At 43.1% G+C, this 13,893-nt stretch overlaps 1 protein-coding gene across 1 annotated transcript; it reads left to right on the forward strand.

Moving 5' to 3' along the window:
• Positions 1-7,955: 7,955 nt before the first annotated feature.
• On the forward strand, positions 7,956-11,701 carry LOC311107238 (signal-regulatory protein beta-2-like; the record flags this gene model as incomplete). Its single annotated transcript, XM_084149722.1, has 6 exons — positions 7,956-7,998; positions 8,255-8,599; positions 9,056-9,397; positions 11,120-11,236; positions 11,383-11,432; positions 11,570-11,701. The coding sequence occupies 6 exons, from the start codon at positions 7,956-7,958 to the stop codon at positions 11,699-11,701; spliced, it is 1,029 nt and encodes a 342-aa protein (XP_084005848.1).
• Between the last annotated feature and the right edge of the window lie 2,192 nt (positions 11,702-13,893).

Genomic DNA, 13,893 nt, shown 5'->3' on the forward strand with positions numbered 1-13,893 from the left:
GCGGAAATCTAATTAACATAATAAAAATATTCCCATAAAAATCTGTCAATTTAAGCTACAGATATCCACTGCATCCGCCTATGTAACACTTCTGCATCTGCGGTGAAAGGTGACAGAGCTAGAGAAGTGTTTGTCAGACCATGAGACATCCTGAAAATTGGTCTTCTCACAATAACGTCTGTGCCATCCGAACGGTTTGGCCTACATTAACTATTATGACCTCTTTATGGAAAGATGAGAATCTCACAAACACTGTGGTGTTACACGTTTTGCTCTACCTCCCCCACAAGCGTCTTGGGACTTGTCTGAAGTCGGTACAGCCGATCTGACAACTTCTGTCTGTAGTTTGCTATGACCCCTCTATGGAAAGATGAGATTCTCACAAACACTATGGTGTTCTCCGTTTTGCTCTACTACCCCCACAAGCGTCTTGTGACTCATCTGAAGTCGGTACAGCCGATCTGACAACTTATGTCTGTAGTTTGGGTTACATACTGCTATGACCCCTCTTTGTAAAGATGAGACTCTCACGTACATTCCGGTTGTTTTTCTCTAGGATGCCCACAGGCCTCACAAGACTTGTCTGAATGTACCCCGGTACCAGTTGGAAAAATGCGTTGAAGTATATATGGAGACCGGTGGAGGCTGCTGAAGTCAGGATGGCTCATATAACTGGCTGAAAACGAGTGAATGGAATGATCGTCTGACGAATGTCACGATCGTCTGACGAATGAGTAGACCAAAGCGCAGCGCGTTGAGCGAACATGACTTTATTAATTCAAAGTCTGGAACAAAACAACAAAACAAGAACGATTCGTGAAGTCCTCTGCAATACTGACAGAACATGGAACAAAAACCCACAAACACAAGGTGAACACAGGCAGTTTAAATATGGCTCCCAATCAGAGATAACGAGCCGACAGCTGACACTCGTTACCTCCGATTGGGAGTCATTAAATACAAACAAGGAAAACCACCCAATTAGACAACCCAACCAAAACACAACAAAACAAACACACCCTGGCTCAAAACACAAAGTCCCGGAGCCAGAGCGTGACAGTACCCCCCCCTAAAGGCGCGGACTGCGACCGCGCCTCAAAACCCCAAAATAGGGGAGGGCTGGGTGGGTGTTGCTCCTCGGAGGCGGCTCCGGCTCCGGGCTTTACCACCACCCTACTTCACTCCCCCCGTAGTGCCCCCGGTCCGATCTGACCCAGCTTGCTGGATCAGGACCTCCGACGCGCACCCCTGGCTTGGCGCGTGAGGTAGGAATGGACCGGAACTGGCTGACGATACGCACCCTAGGCTTGATGCGTGGAGCCGGAACGGGCCTCACCAGGCTGACGACTCGCATCCCTGGCTTGGTGCGAGTAGCAGGAATGGGCTGGATCAGGCTGACGGCTCGCACCCTTGGCTTGGTGCGAGTAGCAGGGACGAGCTGAACCAGGCTGACGACTCGCACCCTTGGCTTGGTGCGAGTAGCAGGAATGGGCTGGACCAGGCCGACGACTCGTACCCCTGGCTTGGTGCGAGTAGCAGGAATGGGCTGGATCAGGCTGACGGCTCGCACCCTTGGCTTGGTGCGAGTAGCAGGGACGAGCTGAACCAGGCTGACGACTCGCACCCTTGGCTTGGTGCGAGTAGCAGGAACAGGCCGGGCTGGGCTGGCGACGCACCCCGTAGTCTTGGTGCGTGGAGCAGGAACAGGCCGGGTCGGGCTGGCGACGCGCACTGTAGACTTGGTGCGGGTGGCAGGAACAGGCCGGACCGGGCTGGCGACGCGCACCGTAGGTTTGGTGCGAGTGGCAGGAACAGGCCGGACCGGGCTGGCGACGCGCACCGTAGGTTTGGTGCGAGTGGCAGGAACAGGCCGGGTCGGGCTGGCGACGCGCACCGTAGGTTTGGTGCGCGTGGCAGGAACAGGCCGGGTCGGGCTGGCGACGCGCACCGTAGACTTGGTGCGGGTGGCAGGAACAGGCCGGACCGGGCTGGCGACGCGCACCGTAGGTTTGGTGCGAGTGGCAGGAACAGGCCGGGTCGGGCTGGCGACGCGCACCGTAGACTTGGTGCGGGTGGCAGGAACAGGCCGGACCGGGCTGGCGACGCGCACCGTAGGTTTGGTGCGAGTGGCAGGAACAGGCCGGGTCGGGCTGGCGACGTACACCGTAGGCTTAGTACGTGGAGCAGGAACCGGCCGGGCTGGACTGGCGACGCACACCGTGGGTCTGGTACGTGGAGCAGGAACAGGTCGGGCTGGGCTGGCCACGTACACCGTAGGCTTAGTACGTGGAGCAGGAACCGGCCGGGCTGGACTGGCGACGCACACCGTGGGTCTGGTACGTGGAGCAGGAACAGGTCGGGCTGGGCTGGCCACGTACACCGTAGGCTTAGTACGTGGAGCAGGAACCGGCCGGGCTGGACTGGCGACGCACACCGTGGGTCTGGTACGTGGAGTAGGAACAGGCCGGTCCATACTGGGAACACACACCACTGGCCTTAACCGGGGATCAGGAACGGGCCGGTCCGGACTGGTAACACACCTCAGTCTCTCACGCCGTGCCTCCACTACTTCCCTCCCTCTACTCGCCAATGGCTCCCGTAATCCGGTAGCCTTCTCTCCACGTCTCCCTGTGGCAGCCTCCTGCTGCCCAGCCGCCCAAGCCATGTGCCCCCCCCAAAAAACTTTTTGGGGTTGCCTCTCGTCCTTCCGACGATGGCCCTGCTGACGCCGTTGCTCCTCTCTCGCCAGGGCCTTGATCCTCCCCCAAGGTCCCTTGCCCCCGAGCATGTCCTCCCAGGACCACGATTTGCCCACCTGGGCCATCGCCAGCCTCTCGATCTCCTTACCCGGCGCTTCCTCCCATGTCCAGTCTCCTTGCTCCTGGACACGCTGCTTGGTCCTTTTTTGGTAGGTTTTTCTGTCACGCACGTCTTCCAAATGAGTAGACCAAAGCGCAGCGCGTTGAGCGAACATGACTTTATTAATTCAAAGTCTGGAACAAAACAACAAAACAAGAACGATTTGTGAAGTCCTCTGCAATACTGACAGAACATGGAACAAAAACCCACAAACACAAGGTGAACACAGGCAGTTTAAATATGGCTCCCAATCAGAGATAACGAGCCGACAGCTGACACTCGTTACCTCCGATTGGGAGTCATTAAATACAAACAAGGAAAACCACCCAATTAGACAACCCAACCAAAACACAACAAAACAAACACACCCTGGCTCAAAACACAAAGTCCCGGAGCCAGAGCGTGACAGATATATTTGATACCATTCCACTCATTCCTCTCCTGCCGTTACCACGAGTCCGTCCTCCTGTATTGGAGACTGTTTAGTGACAAATACATGTAAAGATCTTTCTGATATCTCTCAGATGTAGGTAAGACACTTAAGAACAAACTTTAGCATTTGGTGGGACTATCTGTTGTACCATTTAGTGAATCTGTTATTCAATGTGTTCATATGGGCTAATAGCAGTAAGGCCAAAAATAATTTGGTAGTTTCTGAATATTATATTGTGAGTTGTTATATTCAAATAATGGTGGCTCATGTAGGAGAGTGCTTGTAGTTTACGGAAGTGCATTATGTTAAAGGGACAGTCTGGGATTCAATTCATGTTAATGATATATAGAAATTGATTCTTAAATAATATACTGTAGCTTATAGATGTCACATGAGCTTGTTTTACTCCATTGTTTGTAAATAATGTTATTGTAAACAAACACTGTATAGCATCAAAACATGGTTAAACTATAATTGTGTTATCATGGAAGGTCAGTCTGTGTTACATTTAGTCAGCACTATCCCTTAGCTGTTTATCAACATAAGTGGTGGGGGGGATCACTTTGTTGTTTTTTCTCATCTTGGATTCACCCCTTCAAACGATATTATCAATATTGTATTATTTTATTTTCTATTGTATAAAGCATCAATGCCGGCCCGTCCTGTAGTAATTGCACTGGGAGTGACATCAGTTTGTGTGTCTGTGTGATTGTAGTCATTATCATCTGCAACAGAAATACAAAGCCAGAACGTGAACATTGTAAAGGTGAGCTCTATAATATTGCCAATTGTTGGGCACCAATTTTCTGATTAATGTGGTGTATAGTGAGACATTTCTAGTCAATCATCTTGCATCTAAGTGAGATCTGCTTCATTTGGACTTTTGTTATTTTAATCCATGGAAACAGTGAGTACCTCTCAGCGAATCAGATGTGACTCCATGTTTCTTATGGTCTGAGAGTCCTTTAGGTGCCTTTTGGCAAACTCCAAGCGGGCTGTCTTGTGCCTTTTACAGAGGAGTGGCTTCTTTCTGGTCACTCTACCATAAATGCCTGATTGGTGGAGTGCTGCAGAGATGGTTTTCCTTCTGGAAGGTTCTCCCATCTCCAGACAGGAACTCTGGAGCTCTGTCAGAGTGACCATCGGGTTCGTGGTCACCTCCCTGACCAAGGCCCTTCTCCCCCGATTCTCCGTGTGGCCAGTTCTCGGAAGAGTCTTGGTGGTTCCAAAATTCTTCCATTTACGAATAATGGCCACTGTGTCCTTGGGGTCCTTCAATGCTGCAGAAATGTTATGGTACCCTTCCCCAGATCTGTGCCTCGACACAATTCTGTCTCGGAGCTCTACAGACAATTACATCGACCTCAAGGCTTGGTTTTTGCTCTGACATGCACTGTCAACTGTGGGACCTTATATAGACAGGTGTGTATCTTTCCAAAGCATGTCCAATCAATTGAATTTACCACAGGTGGAATCCAGTCAAGTTGTAGAAACATCTCAAGGATGATAAATGGAAACAGGATGCACCTGAGCTCAATTTCGAGTCTTCATAGCAAAGGGTCTGAATTATTTATTTATTATACATTTGCAACATTTCTCAACCTTTTTTTGCTTTGTCATTATGGGGTATTGTGTGTAGATTGGAGAGGGGAAAACATGATTTAATCCATTTTAGAATAAGGCTGTAAAGTAACAAAATGTGGAAAAAGTGAAGGGGTCTGAATACTTTCCAAATGCACTGTATGTGTCAGTACTGTTAAGAAGAATTTAATGATCTAGTTCAGTCATCTCTTTTTATAATACTTTGTTAATATACCATTTATAACAATGTATATATATTTCAAATGTCGTTTTTGACGAAAAAATTGAGATTTTTAACCCTAATTCATGAAGTTTCATTTGAACTTACAGTGGGGCAAAAAAGTATTTAGTCAGCCACCAATTGTGCATGTTCTCCCACTTAAAAAGATGAGAGAGGCCTGTAATTTTCATCATAGGTACACGTCAACTATGACAGACAAATTGAGAAAGAAAAATCCAGAAAATCCCATTGTAGGATTTTTAATGAATTTATTTGCAAATTATGGTGGAAAATAAGTATTTGGTCACCTACAAACAAGCAAGATTTCTGGCTCTCACAGACCTGTAACTTCTTCTTTAAGAGGCTCCTCTGTCCTCCACTCGTTACCTGTATTAATGGCACCTGTTTGAACTTGTTATCAGTATAAAAGACACCTGTCCACAACCTCAAACAGTCACACTCCAAACTTCACAATGGCCAAGACCAAAGAGCTGTCAAAGGACACCAAAAACAAAATTGTAGACCTGCACCAGGCTGGGAAGACTGAATCTGCAACAGGTAAGCAGCTTGGTTTGAAGAAATCAACTGTGGGAGCAATTATTAGGAAATGGAAGACATACAAGACCACTGATAATCTCCCTCGATCTGGGGCACCATGCAAGATCTCACCCCGTGGGGTCAAAATGATCACAAGAACGGTGAGCATAAATCCCAGAACCACACGGGGGGACCTAGTGAATGACCTGCTGAGAGCTGGGACCAAAGTAACAAAGCCAACCATCAGTAACACACTACGCCGCCAGGGACTCAAATCCTGCAGTGCGAGACGTGTCCCCCTGCTTAAGCCAGTACATGTCCAGGCCCGTCTGAAGTGCATTTGGATGATCCAGAAGAGGATTGGGAGAATGTCATATGGTCAGATGAAACCAAAATATAACTTTTTGGTAAAAACTCAACTCGTCATGTTTGGAGGACAAAGAATGCTGAGTTGCATCCAAAGAACACCATACCTACTGTGAAGCATGGGGTTGGAAACATCATGCTTTGGGGCTGTTTTTCTGCAAAGGGACCAGGACGACTGATCCGTGTAAAGGAAAGAATGAATGGGGCCATGTATCGTGAGATTTTGAGTGAAACCCTCCTTCCATCAGCAAGGGCATTGAAGATGAAACGTGGCTGGGTCTTTCAGCATGACAATGATCCCAAACACACCGCCCGGGCAACGAAGGAGTGGCTTCGTAAGAAGCATTTCAAGGTCCTGGAGTGGCCTAGCCAGTCTCCAGATCTCAACCCCATAGAAAATATTTGGAGGGAGTTGAAAGTCTGTGTTGCCCAGCGACAGCCCCAAAACATCACTGCTCTAGAGGAGATCTGCATGGAGGAATGGGCCAAAATACCAGCAACAGTGTGTGAAAACCTTGTGAAGACTTACAGAAAACGTTTGACCTGTGTCATTGCCAACAAAGGGTATATAACAAAGTATTGAGAAACTTTTGTTATTGACCAAATACTTATTTTCCACCATCATATGCCAATAAATTCATTAAAAATCCTACAATGTGATTTTCTGGATTTTTTTTTCTATTTTTGTCTGTCATAGTTGACGTGTACCTATGATGAAAATTACAGGCCTCTCTCATCTTTTTAAGTGGGAGAACTTGCACAATTGGTGGCTGACTAAATACTTTTTTTCCCCACTGTATATCATAGAATGAAAACTTCATAAATCTGTGAATATGTATATTTGGTAATATATTTGGTATTTCTCTTTGCATCCAATATATATATATATATATATATATATATATATATATATATTTTTTTTTTTTTTTTTTTTTTTTTTTTATTGAATATGTTAAGAGTCTCACACGTGTCAGTAAATGTAAACAATCTGCATTTGTAGTTGACCCTATAATGTTACAAAATATTAAAATTCATATTAAAACCTTTTATTTATTTTTATTTATTTTATTTATTTTTATTTTTTATGTCATTTAGCAGACGCTCTTATCCAGAGCGACTTACAGGAGCAATTAGGGTTAAGTGCCTTGCTCAAGGGCACATCGACAGATTTTTCACCTAGTCGGCTCGGGGATTAGAACCAGCGACCTTTCGGTTACTGGCACAACGCTCTTAACCACTAAGCTACCTGCCGCCCCTTACATTTTTGAGTCACACTCAGCATTAAAGGGGATTTTCAGGATTTTACAACTTCATGTTAGATGGTTCCTCACCGTGAAAGTAGTCTATGTATCAATATAAAATGTAATCCATTTGTCGGTTTTCTCTAAACAGGAAATACAGACTTCAGCTAACTTTAGCCACAGCTAGCTAAACATCTATGGGAATGATAGGGGCAATTTTCATGCAATTTTCATGGCCAAATACACTCCGTATTTGGTTTGATGCTCTTAAAGGTGATTGTTCCATAAAAGAACACTGCACAATTGCCCTATCACTTCCATTGATTGTTAGCTATCGGTGGCTAAAGTTAGCGTGAATTTTTTAGTGGCTGTTTCCCAGACACAGATTAAGCCTAGTCCTGGACTAAATAGCTCTTTCAATGGAAAATATTTTTAGTCGTGATCTAGGCTTAATCTGTGTCTGGGATATATGGCATCACTAGGCAATATCTTGCTGTAAAGTAGGCCAACAAATTAGTGCACACCATAAATCTTTAGATTGTATTCAGTACATGGCTGAAAAAGGGTGGAAACGTTACACAGGAAGTGATGCATGTCTTTCCCCTAACCAATCAAGTCATTCTTAGATTTTAAACAGCCCACAATTATTTTCATTTAGTCAGTCATTCATAGTAACAAAGAAAAACAGTTGTTAAAGCTACAGTCAGTCCATATCAAGATGATCAGAATCTACCTTCTTTGGGGACTTCTCTCTCAAATGTGTAAGTGCATGTCCTAATCTCAACTAGTATTTTACTGAACAGTAAAATAGAAAATCAGTAAAGAATAACACTATCTTACTGGAAAGTCATATCTAAAGGTAATGAAATATATTCAGTTTGGACAGCAATGTGACCGATATAGCGTCAGGTAATTTGAATTGCAGTAGTTTGATGACTTACTACTATGTTATTCATAGGCTGAAAATTGTCCATTTCCATTTCAAATTGACATCTGATAACATTCACATTTTGGCAGACCTGATTCAGACTGAAGATGCTCCTCAACCAATACCAGTGACTACACGTCTATTTGGAGACACTGTATCTTTGCCATGTCCCAAAGCGGAATCTCAACAATTCCTGTACTGGTACAGACAAACTGTTGGCCAACTGCCCAATATTGTCGCATCTGTATCCTATGGATCAGAACCTGTACTTAAAGGAGAGTTTAAGAACCCACGTTTCAAAGTGGAGGAATCTGAATATGTGTACAATCTCATTATCAGAAATATCAGCACATTAGATGAGGCAACATACTTTTGTGGAATGGGGACAATATTTGGGATGAACTATGGAAATGCAACATTTTTGGCTGTGAAAGGTAATTTAATTTAAATTGTGTATTTCAATGTTCACCAAGTGTTTTTGTATATTGCTATACATACAGTAGATGCACACTGCCATGTGTTGTAGATGTTCAGAAAAATTATAGACAATCTGGCTGCAGTATGCACAGAAAGTGGATATTCATGGATAAGTGTCATAATGATCAAATGTAAAGACAACACGTCATTTTTGTAGACAGGTTTTTGAAATGACAACGTTACGGTATAGCTAGCAAAAGAGTGTAGAAACGGTAGCTAACTAACTAAACAACTCTTCAGCTGGCTAGCTAAGCATCTTGGCTGACTGTGGGGCAAATAAATTAGAATAATTACTGACAAATAAAGAAAACGTTTACAGTTAATTAGCAACCGTATACTATTTAAAATTCTATGACGTCTCAACTTTACAAGCTTATGAATAATTATTTTCTCAATACAATTACACAATATAGGACACAATCACCTTTCATTGGTGCAGCGACCAGTTTCTGACCCAGTCCATCCAGGAGACTCTGTGACTCTACAGTGTACAGTACTCTCTGAGACCTGTACAGGAGAACACAGTGTGTACTGGTTCAGAGCCGGATCAGGGGAATCCCATCCAGGAGTCATTTACACCCCTGGGAACAGGAGTGATGAGTGTAAGAAGAGCCCTGAGACTCCCTCTCCTACACAGAGCTGTGTCTACAACCTCTCCAAGAACAACCTCAGTCTCTCTGATGCTGGGACTTACTACTGTGCTGTGGCCACATGTGGGGAGATCCTGTTTGGCAACGGAACAAACCTAAGAATTGGTAGGTAATGAAAATTATGAGTTATAGTGTCGAAATGAGAGGATAATGTTTAGAAATATTTAAGTGGTGAATATACACTGAGTGTACAACTCATTAAGAACATCTTCCTAATATTGAGTTGCACCGCCTTCTGCCCTCAGAACAGCCTCAATTCATCGGGGCATGGACTCTACAAGGTGTCGAAAGCATTCCAAAGGGATGCTGGCCCATGTGGACTCTGATGCTTTCCACATTTGTGTCAAGTTGGCTGGATGTCCTTGGTGTGGTGGATAATTCTTGATACACACGGGAAACTGTTGAGCGTGAAAAACCCAGCAGCGTTGCAGATCTTAACACACTCAAACCGGTGCGCCTACCCCATTCAAAGGCAATAATTTAAAAAAAATCACCCTCTGAATGGCACACAAACACAATCCATGTCTCAATTGTATCAAGGCTAAACAATCGTTATTAACCTGTCTCCTCCCCTTCATCTACACTGATTTGAAGTTGATTTAACAAGTGACATCAATACGGGATCATAGCTTTCACCTGGATTCACCTGGTCAGTTTGTCATGGAAAGATCAGGTGTTCATAATGTTTTGTACAGTCATTGTATAGCACAGTGGTTGAGGTCTATGTGCCTTTTCCTATAACAGTATTCTCATCATTGACCAGAAATGAATGTTCAGCTGTAAATTCTTAGATGCTGTTAACAAAATACAACTTGCTGATAGTTATGAATAACTAATTTAAAGAAATATAAACTAAATATTTTAACAAATCTCTCCTTCAATCCATGTCTTTTATATGATAATGATAACAATTGTATTTAATGTGTATAGCACTTTTTAATAGAAAAATAATCTCAAAGCGTTAAAAAGCAAAACAAAATGACAAACACAACAAATATAAATTGAGATGATGGAGATGGAGATTGAATGTCCCTAGTCAGATTAGGATGATGTAGATGGAGATTGAATGTCTTTAGACAGATTAGGATGATGGAGATGGAGATTGAATGTCCTTAGTCAGATTAGAATGTGGATATGGAGATTGAATGTCCCTAGATAGATCAGAATGATGGAGATGGAGATTGAATGTCCTTAGACAGATTAGGGAAAGGGAGTTGAGGAAGTTTGGGTTGGAAAGGCAGGATATAGATGAAGAGAGAGCCCCTCATCAGAGCACCACACCTGCTTCTCCTGCATTCACTTCCTCCATAGAAGCCGATCCTTTACGTAGGTACTGGTCCTCCATTACCAAAAAGGTAGCAACCACCTGGGTGATGCCACGGCTGTTGAAAAGCGCTTGAAAAGTCACTGCAAATAAACACTTATTAGGAACAGTCCCTGATCCTCCTCTACCATCTCCAGAAGGGTGATATATATCTCTCTTACTATTTTATTTTAATATAAGGGTGATATATATCTCTCTTACTATTTTATTTTAATATAAGGGTGATATATATCACTCATACTATTTTATTTTAATATAAGGGTTGTATATATGTCAATTACTATATTCTTTGAATATAAGGGTGGTATAGATCTCTCTTACTATTTTATTTAAATACAAAGGTGGTATATATCTCTCTTACTCTATTAATTTAATTTAAGGTTGTATATCTCTCTTGCTATTTCATTTTAATATTAGGGTGGTATATATCTCTCTTATTATTTTATTTGAATATAAGTGTGGTATATATTGACTCTCATTATTAAATGTTTTCTTCCTTTTAGAAAGATCTCTGGATAATGTAGTCATTGGACTGGGAGTGACATCAGTTTTCTTTGTGATTGTGATCATTATGCTCGTCTTCAGCAGAAATACAAAGCCAATTTGTAAACATTATGAAGGTGAGCTCTTTGGTATTACAAACTGTAGTTGAACACCTAATACATTTTACGATTAATACACAATACTTGTCACCATGTATGTTATCTCTGACTTTTACCTATCTTGACTTTTGTCATGTTGATGCGTGTTTTATTCATGTTAACAGTGAGTGTTGCACAGCATGGACATGACAACTCAACCACCGAGCGTGATCAGGTAAATAAATACAATTGTTATAATCTTGGCCTGTTGGTAGATGATTTGTAATATGATACTGAATACTCCAATTACCTGACTACTATTATTATTATGACTACATTTATTTATTTTTAAAAAATGCTGATGATTCACAGGATCAAGATGGAGTTATGTTGAATTATGCTGCATTGAATTTCTCTGAGAGGAAAATTAAAAGAGGAAGAAAGAAGAGAGAGACACCACAGGAGAGTGTGTACTCTGATGTCAGGTACTCAGACTGGGAGTGAACTTTGTTTCAGATACAGCATGGATGAAATTATCTCAGTCAATCATCTCTATTTAAACAAAATGTAAGCATTTTGGTTAAAAAAATCTCAGGACATTGCTTTCGTATCAACTTTTACAATTTTACAACACAATATCCGAAAACTATACAATAGACAATGGAATTCCATCCATGTTTCTGCTCAAAATGTATTCTGGAGTGGTCCTCCTACTCTGAGCTAGCTGATGTCAACTAGTAGCAGGAGGGAATTTAGCTTTATATGTCCATGTACACCACATGACCAAAAGTATGTGGACACCTGCTCATCGAACATCTCATTTCTAAATCATGGGCATTAATATGGAGTTGGTGCATTCCGAAAGTTTTCAGACCTCTTTACTTTTTCCACATTTTGTTACGTTACAGCCTTATTCTGAAATGGATTAAATTGTTTCCCCCCCTCATCAATCTACACACAATACGCCATAATGACAAAGCAAAAACAGGTTTGTAAAAGCTTTAGCAAAAAACGAATAAAAAAATCACGGAAATATACCATTTACATAAGTATTCAGACCCTTTACTCAGTACCTTGATGAAGCACCTTTGGCAGCGATTGCAGCCTCGAGTCTTCTTGGGTATGACGCTACACGCTTTGTACACGTGTATTTGGGGAGTTTCTCCCATTCTTCTCTGCAGATTATCTCAAGCTCTGTCAGGTTGGACATTCAGAGACTTGTCCAGAAGCCACTCCTGCGTTGTCTTGGCTGTGTGCTAAAGGTTGTTGTCCTGTTGGAAGGTGAACCTTCGCCCCAGTCTGAGGTCCTTAGCGCTCTGGAGAAGGTTTTCATCAAGGATCTCTTTGTACTTCATCTTTCTCAACTTTCCCTCGATCCTGACTAGTATCCAAGTTCCTGCCACTGAAAAATATCCCCACAGCATGATGCTGCCACCACCATGCTTCACCGTAGGTATGATGCCAGGTTTCCTCCAGACGTGATGCTTGGCATTCAGGCCAAAGAGTTCAATCTTGGTATCATCAGACCAGATAATCTTGTTTCTCATTGTCTGAGAGTCTTTAGGTGCCTTTTGGCAAACTCCAAGCGGGCTGTCATGTGCCTTTTACCGAGGAGTGACTTCCGTCTGGCCACTCTACCATAAAGGCCTGATTGGTGGAGTGCTGCAGAGATGGTTGTCCTTCTGGAAGGTTCTCCCATCTCCACAGAGGAACTCTGGAGCTCTGTCAGAGTGACCATTGGGGTATTAGTCACCTCCTTGACCAAGGCCCTTGTCCCCTGATTGCTCAGTTTGGCCAGGCGGCCAGCTCTAGGAAGAGTCTGGGTGGCCACTGTGTTCTTGGGGACCTTCAATGCTGCAGAAATGTTTTGGCACCCTTCCCCAGATCTGTGCGTCGACACAATCCTGTCTCGGAGCTCTACGGACAATTCCTTCGACCTCATGGCTTGCTTTATGATCTGACATGCGCTGTCAACTGTGGGACTTTATATAGACAAGTGTGTGACTTTTCAAATCATGTCAAATCAATTGAAACTTTGTTTATGTGCAGAGGAATGGGTGTAGTTTGGTCAGGAAACTCTTGTCAATATAGGTGTATATAATGTATTCAGACAGTCATGACATTTTAGCCTCACTGATACTATAATGTATAATAGAATAAGCTTGTTCTTCTAGGAGTGTTCTCTATCAGAGCACCACTGTTATGGAAAGGCTTGTCCTGTCAGGTAGAGGGTCAGAAAACATTGAGGTCTTTAAATCAAGCCGGAAAATCTACATTTTTACCTTGGCCTTTAATCTTAATCTGTGATTGTATTGTTATTTTAGACTTCCTTAGTGATTCAATGTTCTCCTCTTGGATCGTATCTCTTGTATCTCAGCCCATTATTTAGACATACTGTTTAACTGTGAGCCAACTCAGTGGCTTTGTGCTTAGTGACCACCCTGAGATTAGAAGGCTGAGGGTTTGATCCCCGGTCGAGTCACACCAATTACTCTAAAAGTGGGACCGAATGCCTTTCTGCTTGGCAATCAGCATAAAGGAGATGGATTGGGTTAAGTGTCCTGTCCCGGAGGTGTACTTGTACATCAAACTGCCTTCCGCTATAGACTCAGGAGACATGCCCCTATGAGCCGTTCTGACTCAGCCAACAAGGATTACTAATTTACCTATTGTTCTATTGTAAAGTTTGTTGCAAT

Source organism: Coregonus lavaretus, assembly GCF_964263955.1.
Source record: "Coregonus lavaretus genome assembly, chromosome: 32".
In the NCBI taxonomy this organism is placed as follows: Eukaryota; Metazoa; Chordata; class Actinopteri; order Salmoniformes; family Salmonidae; genus Coregonus; species Coregonus lavaretus.